The 15,820-nt window shown below is 40.7% G+C and overlaps 1 protein-coding gene and 1 long non-coding RNA gene across 5 annotated transcripts in view; one reads left to right on the forward strand and one right to left on the reverse strand.

The window, feature by feature from the left end:
• The window catches only part of LOC309624414, a 154,550-nt gene extending 143,191 nt beyond the window's left edge, over window positions 1-11,359 (forward strand). The window contains exons 4-5 of the long non-coding RNA XR_014241885.1: window positions 4,929-5,012; window positions 7,550-11,359. This is a non-coding gene — a long non-coding RNA (uncharacterized lncRNA). The remainder of the gene's footprint in view (window positions 1-4,928; window positions 5,013-7,549) is intronic.
• The window catches only part of LOC309624364 (uncharacterized protein), a 36,185-nt gene that overhangs the window by 14,670 nt on the left and 5,695 nt on the right, over window positions 1-15,820 (reverse strand). For all 4 annotated transcript variants that reach the window (XM_082382508.1, XM_082382507.1, XM_082382506.1 and 1 more), the window contains exon 2: window positions 6,647-6,724. In XM_082382508.1, the coding sequence (XP_082238634.1) occupies window positions 6,673-6,724 (52 nt within the window). In that variant the 3' untranslated portion in view covers window positions 6,647-6,672. The remainder of the gene's footprint in view (window positions 1-6,646; window positions 6,725-15,820) is intronic.

Raw genomic sequence — 15,820 nt, forward strand, 5'->3', positions numbered from 1 at the left:
AGCACGGGACTGATGGCAGACCCCAATTTCTGGCCCCTAGGCAAACAGGGGGCGCCGAGTTTGGTCACCTCTCCAGGACTCTTATCAGCCCAGCCCTACCTTTCACGAGTGGCTGCCCTGGCTGCCTCTGACCCAGGCTGGCAGCCTCTTGGGCTGAGAGGGTCCACATCTTGACGCACCTGTAACGCATCTGCATACCTGGAACCCAGTCTTGGTGAGCTATGGCAGGCAGACCGGGAAGCTCTGGCCTTGTCCTGGGGGATGGAAACTTCTTCAAAGAATATTGCCAAAGGAGCTTGTTAGGTCTGCTTATGAAATGTCGTAAACAAACCCTTGAGTTGGTCAGAGGCTTGGCTGGGTGCAGCATAAAGGGAAGCCTTGGGTGCCTTCTTGGCATCCTCTCCCCAACCCAGGTTTCTTTCCAATTCAGTTCCCCTCCCCCTCAAAAAAAGAAGCACAACAGTATTTCAAAGGACACAGCTCGGTGAATGATGGATAAGGAAGCTACACTTAGGGCCTCCCAAAAGGAAGGATCCCATGACTTATCTCTGGAAACCAGAAAGATGATTGGACTGAAGGGTAGATTGGAGTGAATTAGCCAGATGAATTGAAACCCCAAAGGTCTAGTTCTGAAGGAGGGGGTCAGTGCCCTAGAAAGGAGAGAGAAAATTAAATACACTGTATTTGGCAGTGGCTATTTAAATTTTAAAATTGCAAAGTGAGAATTTGACATTATCCTGTGTCTTATCCAAGCTATGTCCTGAAATTTGCTCCAGTAGTAAATTTAGTTTGTTTCTCTCATGACTGACTGTGTACCAGGTTTCAGAGGATGGGGTGGTGATCAGAGAAAATGCGGTGGACAAAGTTCATGAACCTAGGAGTATTATGTGGGCAGAGTAAGAGCTCCTGTTTTCTTGCTGTGATGAAGTAACAGCAGAAAGTTAACTGTTCATTGAAGGCTTGGGAGACATAGAGGTGAGCATCTTCTGTATGACTAGAAGCTCCTGAAGGGCAAGTTATAAATTATTCATGTCTATATCTCCACCATTGGGACTGGCACATGGTAAATACTCAAGGAATACTTGTAGCATGGATGGTTGGATGGAGGGAGGGATATGACACAGTAGATAATTGATTAACAGTTCTGTTATGTAATGATTTAGTGTTTTGGGTGGTGGATGATGAGGAAGAACTTGAAAGATTTCATTCATGTGATAGGGAAATAAATTCTGAAAGTGTTAAACTAAAAGATATGATAGCATATTGCATATTTGGTTTTGTCAGCTATCTAGTTTTTCCAAACAGTGCTTAGACATGTTGAATAAGAGTGTGGGTAGAAAGGGGAAAAACATGCCTAGAATTACAGCTCATGGGCCTCTCTCTCTGGATCTTGGAAAATGCAAACCACTTATGAGTGGACGAATGACTTAATGATGATGTTGTCAGGGCCCTCAGAATAAATATTGCCTTTTCCATTCCCACTGCTGGTACTACACAGTGCAGCTGGTGTATCATCAAGAGGCTGAGATCTCCTCATCCCTCTCTTCTGAGTCAGGCAGCATAAGGTGGTAAAAAAGTTGCTCAAGAATCATTTGAATCCTTCATCCCTTGTCCTTGCAAGGTGAGGCAATCCTTTCTGACCAAGGATCCTGCCCTATAAGTGAGTTGGCTTTTTGTGTTTGGCAGTTAGCAACCTATATTTTAAGTCAAGGTATTTAAAAGTCAGGACACAGAAAGAGTTTCTGTCTCCAGATAGTTCTATACCAGAGCTTAAAAGGCTCGTCTGGAATATTAGAGGGCAGGGAACTTCAAAGAAAACAAAACCATGTGTTATTTTCAGATTAAACTTAGATCTCTAAAAATTCTGTGAAACTCTCTTATGTGGGTCCGAGGCACGCCACTAATCGAGGTGGACGTGACCCTGGTAGGGTGAGCTAAGAAAGCTGGATTCTTTGAAGGAAGTAACTTTCTGTGATATCATGTTGGGGATGTGCAGGTGCAGCTGGGTGGGAGCCCTTGGCACCAGGACTCCCTGTAATGGGTCCAAATCCCTGGTGCCCATACTCCTTGACCCAAGTCACTTCTGCTCATGAACCTGTACTATGACCCACAAGCAGCCAGCAGCAGCTGAAAGGAAATGATGTGGCAACTGTGTCAGAAGACGATGGTTAAATGTTGGAAACAGAAAAGAAAATCCACTTAAAAATATGCTGTTGTATTTTACAAAGGCTGTGCAAGATTTAGAAAGCATGTTTAGCATTCCAAGTATGCTCCCTTCTGTGTCTTTAGAGACTGGCTCTGAGAATGATTTTTTTGTTTATTTAACATTTAATCAAAAGAGACATGGACCCCACCAGCTTTTGAGGAATAGCTTCAGTAGCACTGCCTCTTTGCATTTAGTTTGAGGAGAGAAACTTCAACCATACGGAGAATTTGGTGTCTGTAATATGTACTAAAAGATCAGCTGGTCTAACTTTACAGGGCTAATAAAAGGGAAGAATTTTCCTGTGCTCAGGTCTTTTATGAATTATAAATAACCATTCACTTTGGAAGATAGCACATCATAAAATTTTTTTTTCACAAATATGCACAAATCCATTTTAAGATCCAAGAAAAAAGATGTTCAGAAGTCTCAGATGTACTCAGTTTTGATTTCGTGGGGAAACATATTCTTTTACCATATGGATGCTTTTAAAGGGGCCTTCAACTGGGGCTCAATAATGACACCCTAGTGGCTAAATAAGGGGTTTCTTTCCTTCTAACATTATTTCCCTGTTATTAAAGGTGGAAAAACCTTCCACAAATAGCATACTATTAGAGTGCTTTAGGGGGTATCCTGGGAATCAAGGTTATGTGTCTGCTCCAGAAATACTGTCTGTAATTATCATTCCCCAGTGGTTCTGAGGATGCAGTCTTGGTGCTTTCATTAATTTCTTGATTTTACAAGTCTGAAGTACTTGCCGGCTCTTGATATTCAATATTTTACAGTAGGAGTTTTTTTTGTGTGTGGTTTTTTTTTTTAGGGTCACAGGTCTCTCTCCCTCCCTTCCTCTCATAATAACCATTTCCTGGCTTCTTTTGTCTGCTACAATAAAAGGTATGAAAGACTAGATTTGAAAAGAAAAAGAAGTCAGATGTGAGATTCTTACAAACCCAAGGCTTCATCTTCTGTGTTTATAATCTAATATGAATATTAAAAGATAGAGTATTTAGATCTAACAAACAACTGAAGAGGGTCCACGGGTAAGACTAGCACATTCATTTTCTTCCCCCAACACTTTACTGTGTTTCCAAATATACCCAAAATTTTACACAGCATTTTACAGTGAATCCCCATATACCCACCATTTAATTGTAGAGTCTACCATTAACATTGTACTACCTTGCTTTATTGCATATCTATACATCCCTCCTCCATTAATCCTTCTTATCTTTCTCACGCTTTTTAAAGTAAATGGGGGCTTCCCTGGTGGCACAGTGGTTGGGAATCCGCTTGCCAATGCAGGGGACACAGGTTTGAGTCCTGGTCCGGGAAGATCCCACATGCCGCGGAGCAACTAAGCCTCTTCACCACAACTACTGAGCCCGCGCGCCTAGAGCCTGTGCTCCGCTACAAGAGAAGCCACCACAAGGAGAAGCCCGCACACCGCAACGTAGAGTAGCCCTTGCTCGCCGCAACTAGAGAAAACCCACACGCAGCAATGAAGATCCAATGTAGCCAAAAATAAATTAAAAAAAAAAAAAAAAGTAAATGGCAGGGACTTCCCTGGCGGTCCAGTGGTTAAGACTGTGCCTCCACTGCAGGGGGCACAGCTTCGATCCCTGATGGGGAAACTAAGATCCTGCATGCCATGCGGCATGGCCAAAGACAAAAAAAAAAAGAAAGTAAATGGCAGGCATGAACCAAATTCCACCTAAAAACTTCAGTTTGATATTTACTTTTTTCTTCTGATGTAAAATTTATATATAATGAGATATAAAACCTTAAGTGTATACTTTCTGAGTTTTGTGTACCCAAAGTCCTATTAAGACATAGAACATCACTATTGCCCCAGAAAGTTCCCTCCCACTTTCCTGTCAATCCTCGCCCCTACTCCCCTTCCCAGAGGCAAGCACTGTTTTGAATTTTTTCACTACAGATTAGTTTTGCCTATTCTAGAATTTCATATAAAAATGGAATCAAATAAAATAAACTCTTTCGAGTAAGACCTTTTTCACTCAGCATACTGTCTATGAGATTGAGTCACGTTATTCTGTGTGAAAGTAGTTCATTCCTTTGTATTGTTGAGTAGTATTCCATTGTGTGACTATACCACAGTTTGTATGGTCATTCATCTGTTCAAGGACATCTGGGATGTATCCAGTTTTTGGCTATTGTGAATAAAGCTGTTGGGAACATTCTTATACAAGCCTTTTTATAGACATATGCTTTCATTTCCCTTGGGAAAAAACCTACTTGCATAATTACTAAATCACAGAGTAAGTGTATGTTTAGTTTTTTTTTTTAATTTTTATTTTATATTGGAGTATAGTTGATTAACAATTTTGTGTTAATTTTAGGTGTACAGCAAAGTGATTCAGTTATACATATACATGTATCTATTCTTTTTCAAATTCTTTTCCCATTTAGGTTATTACAGAATACTGAGCAGAGTTCCCTGTGCTATACAGTAGGTCCTTGTTGGTTATCTATTTTAAATATAGCAGTGTATACATGTCAATCCCAAACTCCCAATCTATCCCTCCCCTCCACCTTTCCCCCTGGTAACCATAAGTTTGTTCTCTAAGTCTGTGAGTCTGTTTCTGTTTTGTAAATATGTTCATTTGTATCATTTTTTTTAGATTATGCATATAAGCGATATCATATGATATTTGTCTTTGGTGTATGTTTAGTTTTTAAAGAAACTGCTATTCCTTTTTCAAAACAGATGTTCCATTTAATATTCCCACCAACAATGTATGAGAGTTCCAGTTGCTCCACATCCTTGCTTGCATTTAGCATTGTCATCCTGGTGAGTATGTGGTGATATCTCATTGTGGGTTTAATTTCCATTTTCCTAATGACTAAGAACATTGAACACGTCACCATGTGCTTATTTGCCATTCATACATCTTCTATTGTGACATGTCTTTTCAAATCCTCTATCCATTCAAGCAATTTTTTTGTCTTTATTACTGAGTAGGAGTTCTCTATATATTGTGGCTATCAGTCCTCTGTCAAGTTTATGTTTCACAAATATTTTCTTCCAGTCCATGGCTTGCCTATTCATTTTCTTAATGGTCTCTTTTGATGAGAAATTTTTAATTTCAGCGAAGTCCATTTTATCAGTTTTTTTCTTTTATGGTTATGGCTTTCAGTGACCTAAACAAACACATTGATCTTAATAAATGGTGTTCCTAAAATCTATTGTAGGCTCAAGGAAATTCAGAGCTTCACTGGGCTCATTGTAATAGCTGTTTTTGCCTAAAGAAACATTGCTTATGTACATATTTGGAACAATTAAGGAAAATCTGGTGATCTGTCAACACTCACTCTCAAGAACATCCCAGAGAATGAAGCAAAGTCTAGATCTCCCTTTCCACTGCGCTTTATAATAACAAGCCTGTTTTGATGGCTGGAAAGAGTCACAACCAATAAAACCACCTGGTCATGGCCTTGTCATGGAATCAAGTCAGCCCTTCTGGTTATGGGCATCATAAGTGGCTTTTTATAAATTAATCATATGTTATTGAAAAATCACATCTTAAATGGTTTGAATGTACAGCATGAATGAATGAAAAGTCTTCCCCAGAAGGCTTTAAAAAAAAAAGAAAAGAAATCCATAGAGAGAGCCAGGTGTGAGCGATGGCATGGGGTAAAATTAAGAGCAGACTGAAAGGGGGAATAGTGGGCAATGAGAAAAGTAGGACTTGGAGAAACAGAGAAGCTGAAAGGACTCTTCCCACCTGTTCTTAGGCTGCACACAGGCTTTCCCCAAGATTTTACCCCTGACTCTTTGCCAACTGTTCTGCTTGTCAGTGAAGCTGTTTGATTTCTCCCTTTGTTTCTCATTTGGACCAAAGGAACACTCAATACGGACATGACATTTTGAAAACTCAAGTCACATCTTTTTCACCCTACCTTCATTGTTGTTCTGGCCTACTTTCTCTTAGACATTTTCTTGAGGGTGCAGGCTGAATGTGGTCTTTCAAACTTCATGTCAACTCCCTTGCCTGTCTCTCCCTTTTTGATTTCATTGTCTCCCAATGATCATTAATGTTCTACAACTGCTTATTTAGTTGTGGGTTATCCCAGGCCTTTTGCTTCTACTTTTTATCATTAAACAAAATTTCCCCTTTATTAGAGACGGTGATTCAGAAAAAGAAAGGGATGTAAGTTAAATGGATGACTTTTACTGTTTGATTATAGGTTGAAATTAGCAGTCCAATTTTTGTTTTTCACTGATCCAGTAGGTTTTTATAACCTACCATTTTGGTTTCTGACTGTATGATTCTCACTGGAAGTTGTCTTGAAATATAAACTGTGGAGAGAGAACACCAATTTGCAAAGCCCTGGGCAGTGCTAACCCTGGAGAATATTCACCGATGACTGTGTGGGTGTGCCTGCCAGGCCGCAGCAGGATCTAGGATAACTTTCCCAGCTTACCTGCCTGTCTTCATCCAATGACTTGATTATGAAGAGTAGATGTGGGTGGTAAGTTTTTCTGGTCTCCTGGATCTGTTCCTGAAGAGAGCAGATAAGGTCAGAATGAGAGAAAGCTAGGTTCTGAATTAGAAAAATCAAGTAGGACTTCAGAGCCTCTGAAATAATAAAGCTATGCCCTAAGTCATTAATACACAAACATGATTGAAATAATCGGAAGGGAGAAACAAATAGGGTTAAAGTCACAGGGCCACTTGATAAATTATGCCTGGCTATGCAAGTGGGTTAAATCGCTTCCTAAGATGTTGCCAACAGCACAAATATCTGCATTTAGCCTCACATGCAACAACAACAACAAAAATGAACCAGAAATACTAAGTTTCTTCCCCTTTGGAAAAGCTAGATACTGCTATTATAGTGTCTCCATTAAGACACAGGAGGATCTTGGGCAGAGTGAGCTAGGTGGGTCCCACTGGTCTGTGTGGGTAGAGTTAAGTGAGGAGCTTGGTGGAAAGGTTTGTGAAGCTGTACTTTCTGTAAGGCAGTCCTGTTGCCAATCCTCCTCACAATCATTTTCTCCACATGAATATTCTTCTTTACACCAATGGAAGTGGAAGGTGAAATTGTCCAAAACTCAGTCGTGGAAGCTTATTCTTTTTTCTCATTTTGAGTTACTTCAAAATGTATATAAAGTAAAATGCAGAATCCTGAAACACTGTTTCAGTCTGAAACTAAGCTCAAGCTCTTTGGCTTGAATGTAGGGTCCCTCATGAGCAGAAGAGTCTGAGTTGGAAAGGGGAAATGAATAATAGGGGATGGGACCCATGGGAAACATGCATTGATGTACCTTCTTTCATTCTCTTCCTTCTTTCTTTCCTCCCTTCCTTCCTTCCTTCCCTCCCTTAGTATTCTTGTATGGCTGCTCCATCTTTCTAAGGACCAAGTCTGAGAGCAAAGGGAGAGGCATGGCATGGAATGGAAGAAGACTAAAAAAACTTTTCTTGTGACTGAATAGAAACTGACAATAAAAATGCTGAAGTCCAGGGACTTCCCTGGTGGTTCAGTGGGTAAGACTCTGCGCTCCCAATGCAGGGGGCCCGGGTTCAATCCCTGGTCGGGGAACTAGATCCCGCATGCATGCCGCGACGCAACTAAGAGTCCGCATGCCGCAACTAAGAAGTCTGCATGCCAAAACTAAAAATCCCGCGTGCCGCAACTAAGACCCGGAGCAGCCAAAATAAATAAATAAATATTAAAAAAAATGTTCCATAAAATTTTTAAAAATGCTAAAGTTTGGTGATTATATTGATAACTGAATGGAAAATCAGTACTATACAGAAGCTTAACTTATCTTTCAGGCAAGATAATTCTGTTTGCTTTTGATGTATTGCCAGAGTTCTGCAGGAACATCTGGCTGACTGGCAGTTATGTTTTCTGAAGGGAGGGTTCAGCTGCTGCTACCATCAAGTACACTCTAACTTCCCTTAGTACCATAAGGTTTATCTGAATCTCAGAATATCTACGATCATGCAAGATCCAAATTTCCCTTCGAGCTGATGTTTGTCTTTCATTTGTTTCCTAATTAGCATTCAGGTTTCAGCCCAAGAGTTCACTGCCAGAGGCATAACGTCTCCCTTGGTGGTGACCCCTGTTGTCATCCTTCTATAGTGAATTCATAGGACTGTTCTCTGATTTTCAACTTCGCTTTGTGGTACCAGGTCTGTGAATGTTCAGTTGACAATACGTGCGCGCCTCTCTCATTTCCTGTTTTTAAGGGCTGCACTTAATTTATTTGAAAGGGTGGAATATTTTAAATTACAATTCAGCAGTTTTACTAAGGAAGGCTGTAAAACACAATGAGCAAGGAGTTTTACTTCCTCCTTACAATTGCTACTGCCCTGTTTTGAAATCTTGATATCCTCCAATCAGTGGGAATGACTTTAACTTAGGCTGTGACATTTTGAAGAGCAACCACGCCATGGCTGGAGCTGTCGAGGGGCATGGGACTCCTGCACACCATAATTCCATTTTTCCAGACGCCTTGTTTGTACCCGGAATGTGTCTGCCTGTGCTTGATACTGCTCTATCGTGTTGAGTCCCCCTCCCCCAGGCACAGCATTTGGATTGGTTATGGAATACAGTTGCTCAGCCAATCAAGTGTAACCTTTCTCCTGCAACCCTAGCAACACCTGACAATGGTCATTGACAAATGTTGAGAGCAAACCTGACAAATCCAACCAGCCATTGACAACGGTCCCCGTCCAGGGCAAACAGGGCTAGCCCTGCCCACAGAGCACTTTGTGTGGCCAGAGGAGTTAGTGGTTTGTGCCAGACCTGCAAAAGCAGAACCTGCATGTGGGAGCACAGGCTTGCACCCAGCACCCTACCCCGATTTGCTGCCACTCTGGCCAAGCTGACATTAGTTGGTCAAAGCCAGCACTGGAGCTGGCGTCTGTGGGGTGTGGGAGGGTCTCATCATCTCTCATACTAACCTAACCCACACAGCAACCCACCCCCCATACCTACCAGAGTCTTTTCAGTGGTAGGAGAAAGAGCCCACATAAAACTTTGGCTCCAGGGTCACACTTCCGGCTCTGATGCTAATTTGGCCCTCAGGGCAGGGCCAGAGGAGCAAAATACCTGGCTGTGTCCCCAGTGGCACCTTTCCAAGCCTCCTGGCTATGTATTTTTACCTCCCAGCCTGACTCTGAACCCTGCTGGGGTACAGTTGGCCTGTCTGCCTCAGCTGCGGGCACACTTGGACACTCCTCAGGACACTGCTGGACCTGAATGAGCTCTCACTTCTCTCTGAAAGGCTTTGAGACTGAGGGACCTGTAGGCAGACCTGGCAGAGGCTTGGTGGGGTGGGCTGGGGGCTGGGAACAGGATAAGAAAGGGGACCTGCCAAGAACATGCACAGACAATTCATAGGCAAATGCACGTTCCCACAAAGACATAATAGCTGTGTGTGTATGATGCCCTCCTGAAGTCCTCTTACACGATCATTCCAGTTAGTCTAGCCACCTTGAAGGCGTATTTCAAACTGTGGTTGAGTAATCCACTGTGTGGTGAATAGCTGTTAATGAAGCTGAAAATAGCTGAATCATCCAACAAGGAATCTGAATTAATTTTTTTATGGTTACCCTGCTAGACAAGTTGGTGTCACGACAAAGACAGACCTGGGGATATATACAGACATTGGCACACACGGATAAACCTAGGCAAGAGGAACAAAGGTGGAACAAGGTGGGAAAAAGAGAATAAAGAAAAAGGAAACTTCAAGGAGAGCCATGCGTTGAAGAGTGTGAAACCCAAAGTAACATTGTGAAATTAGTGAAGTTCATTCAGCAGCCCCCTTCTTATTAGCACCACCCTATAGGGCCTGTCCTCAATTTAATTTTCCATGAGAGGTGGCAGAGGGGTTGGCACTTGGTCACTTTAACTAATCCCTTGGGATTATACATTGATAATGGCTTCAAGTCTTAGCCCTTAGGGGGATATCGATATTTTTCAAAGGGGGCTCATGAAGGTCCAAAAGAACTAAATCTCTAATGGTTGAATTGTAAATTGAGAGGAATAACTTTAGAGACTTGGCCTTGCTCAAACACACTTTTTTTTGAATTTTATTTTTTATATAGCAGGTTCTTATTAGTTATCTATTTTATACATATTAGTGTATATATGTCAATCCCAATCTCCCAGTTCATCCCACCACCACCAGCCCCCACCGCCACTTTCCCCCCTTGGTGTCCATACGTTTGTTCTCTACGTCTGTGTCTCTATTTCTGCCCCGCAAACCAGTTCATCTACCGTTTTTCTAGGTTCCACATATATGTGTTAATATACAGTATTTGTTTTTCTCTTTCTGACTTACTTCACTCTGTATGACAGTCTCTAGATCCATCCATGTCTCTACAAATGACCCAATTTTGTTCCTTTTTATGGCTGAGTAATATTCCATTGTATATATGTACCACATCTTCTTTATCCATTCGTCTGTCAGTGGGCATTTAGGTTGCTTCCAGGACCTGGCTATTGTAAATAGTGCTGCAATGAACATTGGGGTGCATGTGTCTTTTTGAATTATGGTCTTCTCTGGGTATATGCCCAGTAGTGGGATTGCTGGGTCATATGGTAATTCTATTTTTAGTTTTTTAAGGGACCTCCATACTGTTCTCCATAGTGGCTGTATCAATTTACATTCCCACCAACAGTGCAAGAGGGTTCCCTTTTCTCCACACCCTCTTCAGCATTTGTAGTTTGTAGATTTTCTGATGATGCCCATTCTAAGTGGTGTAAGGTGATACCTCATTGTAGTTTTGATTTGCATTTCTCTAATGATTAGTGATGTTGAGCAGTTTTTCATGTGCTTCTTGACCATCTGTATGTCTTCTTTGGAGAAATGTCTATTTAGGTCTTCTGCCCATTTTTTGATTGCGTTGTTTTTTTTTTTAAATATTGAGCCGCATGAGCTGTCAAACACACTTTTAAGATAGAAGCCTCCTCTGGATATTCCTAAAGCCAGAATTAAGGCAAGAAAAAGTAGTCAGGGTGGGATGGGGAAGTGCAGTGGGCAGCAGTCCATCAGATGGATGCTTTACAGGAGGATGACACCTTAGATGGGGAGGGAGAGGAGCAGGCCAGCTTCCACACGGAAATGAGGCAGGAGGTAGTGTTAGAATCACCCATATCGGTCCTTCAGGGAACCTGGAAACTTTCTGGTGACATGAGATGTGGAAAATTACAACACAGGGTATTATATAATGTGTTAAAACCAAGTCTTATAGAGCCATATATACACACATAGGTTCTAAGTTCAAAGTCTAAAAGAAATTAAGCCATTCTCACAGGATGTAAAATTGTAGGGACATTTGCCTCTTCAGCAGACAAGTAAACTATCTTCTTCCTTTTCCAGATTTTTCAAATTTTTCAGTTATTACTGGTCAAGTTTTCTGTGGAAGACTTAATTATTAAGACTATATTCAGACTACAGCTATTAAGACTACATACAGAACAACAACAAAAAAGAGGCAACATCTAATGTTTATTTCTTGCTCTGAAAGTTAAGAAATTTTTATCTACCTCTGAAATAACGAAAGAAAAAATAAAATTGACAATGTATATCGTACGGTTCTTCGTAACCTAAGTTTCCCGTGTGTCAGGAAGAACTTATAAAATGTCTGAAGTGTTATGAAGATGCTTAGAGGAAAGAAGGTAAAAGTTCTCACTTAGAGCTAATAGTTCATGTTCAGCAATTTGAACTTGTCTTAAGGATAAACCCAAGAGCCCTGAGAGAGGGCATAATGAATCTTTAATGTAACAGTTTGGAGCGAATATTTTTTCCCTCTTAACCTCTAAGAGATCATTGTTTCCTCTTTCCATGGTAACCAGAACACTTGAAATTGCCAAAACTTGAGACAAAAACCAGAAAAATAGAATTAACAGAAGACAAATGTTAAAGGGAGCATGTATCACAGTGTGGCAAACGTTTTGAAATTTGTTTGGAAAGATTTTCTTCTTATTTCTTTGCTTGGAATAAGGCCACGATGTCTAGAATGTAGTAGCAATAGCTTCATGGCATGCTGCTGCATGTTCATTGAGTAGATTTTACTCTTTTCTTGAAAGGGAAGGAGAGACCCATGGGCCTTGGCAGCAATCAAGGGAAGGTAAAATGTTGGAAAGCTGCTCTCCGGGCAGGCCATGATGTTAACCACAATGAGGAGGCCAGTCTGGCTGAAGTGCCCTTGCTCCCTCCCTTCCATGGAATGAACAAATACTTATTGAGCACCTACTATTTTCTAGGTAATCTGTCCTACACTCAACTAAATGAAAAATTACAATTCGAGAAGGGCTTCTAGGGGAAGTACATGAACTACAAGAGTGTGTAGTTGGCAGAGCTGACCTGTCAGAGCGGCCAGGCCTTCCTAAGGAAGTATGATTAAGCTGAGTAGGAGGAAACTAGGCAGTGATTGCTGGGCCTGGGGAGAGAGAGCATTCCAGGCAGTGGGAACTCTGGGGCAAAGGCCCTCTGGGGGAAGTGAGCCTCAAGTGTTCAAGGAAGCGAAAGCAGGCCGGAGCAGTCTGTGTTGGCAGAACCCCAGAGAGTGAGGGGCATGAACCTGGGACAAGGCCAGCTGGAAAGGCGAGCACCAGCCAGGTCATTCCTAATGCATAGCCTTGAGTCTTGCCAGGCCGGCTTGTTGAGGATTTTGTTCTCTATCCCTCCTCATTCCAGGGTGAACTCAAGCTGTAACAGGAAGGCATGACAGGCCCTTCTTGTGTGTGATGTGGGAATGGCAGCTTCTGGTTTATCTGAAATCCATTAGGATATTGTCATAAATTCCAGATGTGAGCCACCAAGCTTCAAAGGATTATAATTTTATAAAGACTTTAAACCTAAATCATACTCAAGATATATTATTTTATGTACGATCATTCAACAGGCACCTCAGCGCCATCATCATGAATTTCAATTATCATCATGCATTAACCCCTCAGAAGCCAGAGTTTGACCGTCTAGTAACTTTCCCTTTATCTGCGACCTACCTGGAATCCAGGAAGTCTGCAAGAAGCTGAAATAAATGTGACATAGACTGTGCATATTTTAACCATAGGGGATGTCCTCATTAAGAACTTAGTTAATTTTTATTTTACACACAATTCTAACAAGTGGGTTTTCTGGGTTCCAAAGCTACAGCAAATGGGAAGCAACAATTCAGACAGGGAGGAGGAATGGGGTTATATGACAATAATTAAAAGTAACAGGGGACAGCACAACTGTAGAGGAGAAGACCAAAAAAACAGGGAAAAAAGACATAAAAACTAAAAACTAAATAAAAGGTGAAAGGAAGGAAGGAAGGAAAGAATGAAAGAAGTCTAGAGTTTTTAGTTGTGGACAAACTGTCTTACATGCCTTAGTAGCTCTTGAGGTCATCATTGTGTTTATAGTGAGACCCTATGCTTAAGAAGCCAAGGAAGTGCATCACGTTAGAAGATTTCTAGCCTACAGGGTTAAGATTTTTTTTTAAAGTTTTGGTACTTAAGAAATAAATCTTCAGTTTTTTTTGGGAAAATGTCTATTCAAGATGGTTCTTATAAAGGTTCTTATAACCATGGTTTTATTGTAGTGTAGTTCTGTGGACGTGTTAGTTAATATAGATTTCAGGTTGAAAAAATATCTGACATACGAGCTTTTGCTGAGACTGCTTCATTTCACAAGATATTTAATTCTGGGTTTGAACGAACTCACTGGAAGTGACACTTTTCATATCTGAATTGTCATGATGCTATTCTTGACAAGGGATGAGTTCTTGAATATTTAGAATATTGTAGGTGATAAAAATGTCCTTAATAAATACGTTATAAAGTTTGGCTTTCACATTTTTAACTTTAATTTTCATGCTTGTCTCTTAAAAGCAAATAATCTTTTTCTAGGCATAAGGTGCCCCCAAAATTTACTTGGTTGTCTGAATTTTATGTCTTTACTTCCTCCAGATGGGAATGAGAATGAATAAAATATTGTTTGATCACTTTGGAAAATGCTCATGCTGTATGTTTATGAAATGATTTGGGGGATGACATTATTTTCTGCAAATACATCCTTCATACATGTCAGAGCACATTTTGACTCCCTAGAGAATATGTTCATACCGTAGCATTTAATGTCTTAAATGTGTTTTTCTCCTACCATCTCACCTACCAGAGATATGTGCAAAGAGTGAACTGGTAGATTGATGCAATTTTGAGGAAATCATTAATTTTCTAAGTTAAGATTTTTCTTTAGTGCTACTTTTTCAATGTTTAAAACTGGGAGTTCTTTTTCCAGTTGACACAGGTAAATAAATATGGAAGTAAATATTTTTTACATTATTCAATTAAATAGTATTCTTGTGTCTATCTTGTGACAAGCTTAACAAAATACTTACTAAAAAGTTACAGTTACAAATAACCCAATCAAAAAATGGGCAGAAGCTCTAAATAGACATTTCTCCAAAGAAGACATACAGATGGCCAAGAAGCACATGCAAAGATGCTCAACATCACTAATTATTAGAGAAACGAAAATCAAAACTACAATGAGGTATCACTTCACACCAGTCAGAATGGCCATCATCAAAAAATCGACAAACAATAAATGCTGGAGAGGGTGGGGAGAAAAGGGAACCTTCCTACACTGTTGGTGGGAATGTAAATTGGTGCAGCCACTATGGAGAACAGTATGGAGGTTACTTAAAAAACTAAAAATAGAACTACTGGGTCTTCCCTGGTGGCGCAGTGGTTGGGAGTCTGCCTGCCAGTGCAGGGGACGTGGGTTCGAGCTCTGGTCTGGGAAGATCCCACATGCCACGGAGCAGCTAGGCCCGTGAGCCACAATTACTGAGCCTGCGCGTCTGGAGCCTGTGCTCCTCAACAAGAGAAGCCGTGATAGTGAGAGGCCCGCGCATCGCGATGAAGAGTGGCCCCCACTTGCCGCAACTGGAGAAAGCCCTCGCACAGAAACGAAGACCCAGCACAGCCATATATAAATAAATAAATAAAAATAAATAATTAAAAAAAAAAAGAACTACTATATGACCCAGCATATAGTATATAGCATATAGCATAAAAAAAAAAAAATACCTGGGCATATACCTGGAGAAAACCATAATTCAAAAAGATACATGCACCCCAATGTTCACTGCAGCACTATTTTACAATAGCCAGGACATGGAAGCAAGCTAAATGTCCATCAACAGAGGAATGGATAAAGAAGATGTGGTACATATATACAGTGGAATATTACTCAGCCATAAAAAAGAACAAAATCATTCCATCTGCAGCAACATGGATGGACCTAGAGATTGTCATACTGAGTGAAGTAAGTCAGACAGAGAAAGACAAGTAGCATATGATATTGCTTATACGCGGAATCTAAAAATAAAAGGGTACAAGTGAACTTATTTACAAAACAGAAGTAGAGTCATGGATGTAGAAAACAAATTTATGGTTACCAGGGGTGGGGGGGAGGGATAAACTGAGAGATTGGGATTGACATATATATACTACTATATATAAAATAGGTAACTACTAAGAACCTGCTGTAGAGCACAGGGAACTCTACTGGATACTCTGTAATGGCCTATACGGGAAAAGAATCTAAAAAAAAAAAAAAAAAAAGAGAGTAGATACATATATACG

The sequence above is a fragment of the Balaenoptera borealis genome (genome assembly GCF_965194805.1).
Source record: "Balaenoptera borealis genome assembly, chromosome: 2".
Lineage (NCBI taxonomy): Eukaryota > Metazoa > Chordata > Mammalia > Artiodactyla > Balaenopteridae > Balaenoptera > Balaenoptera borealis.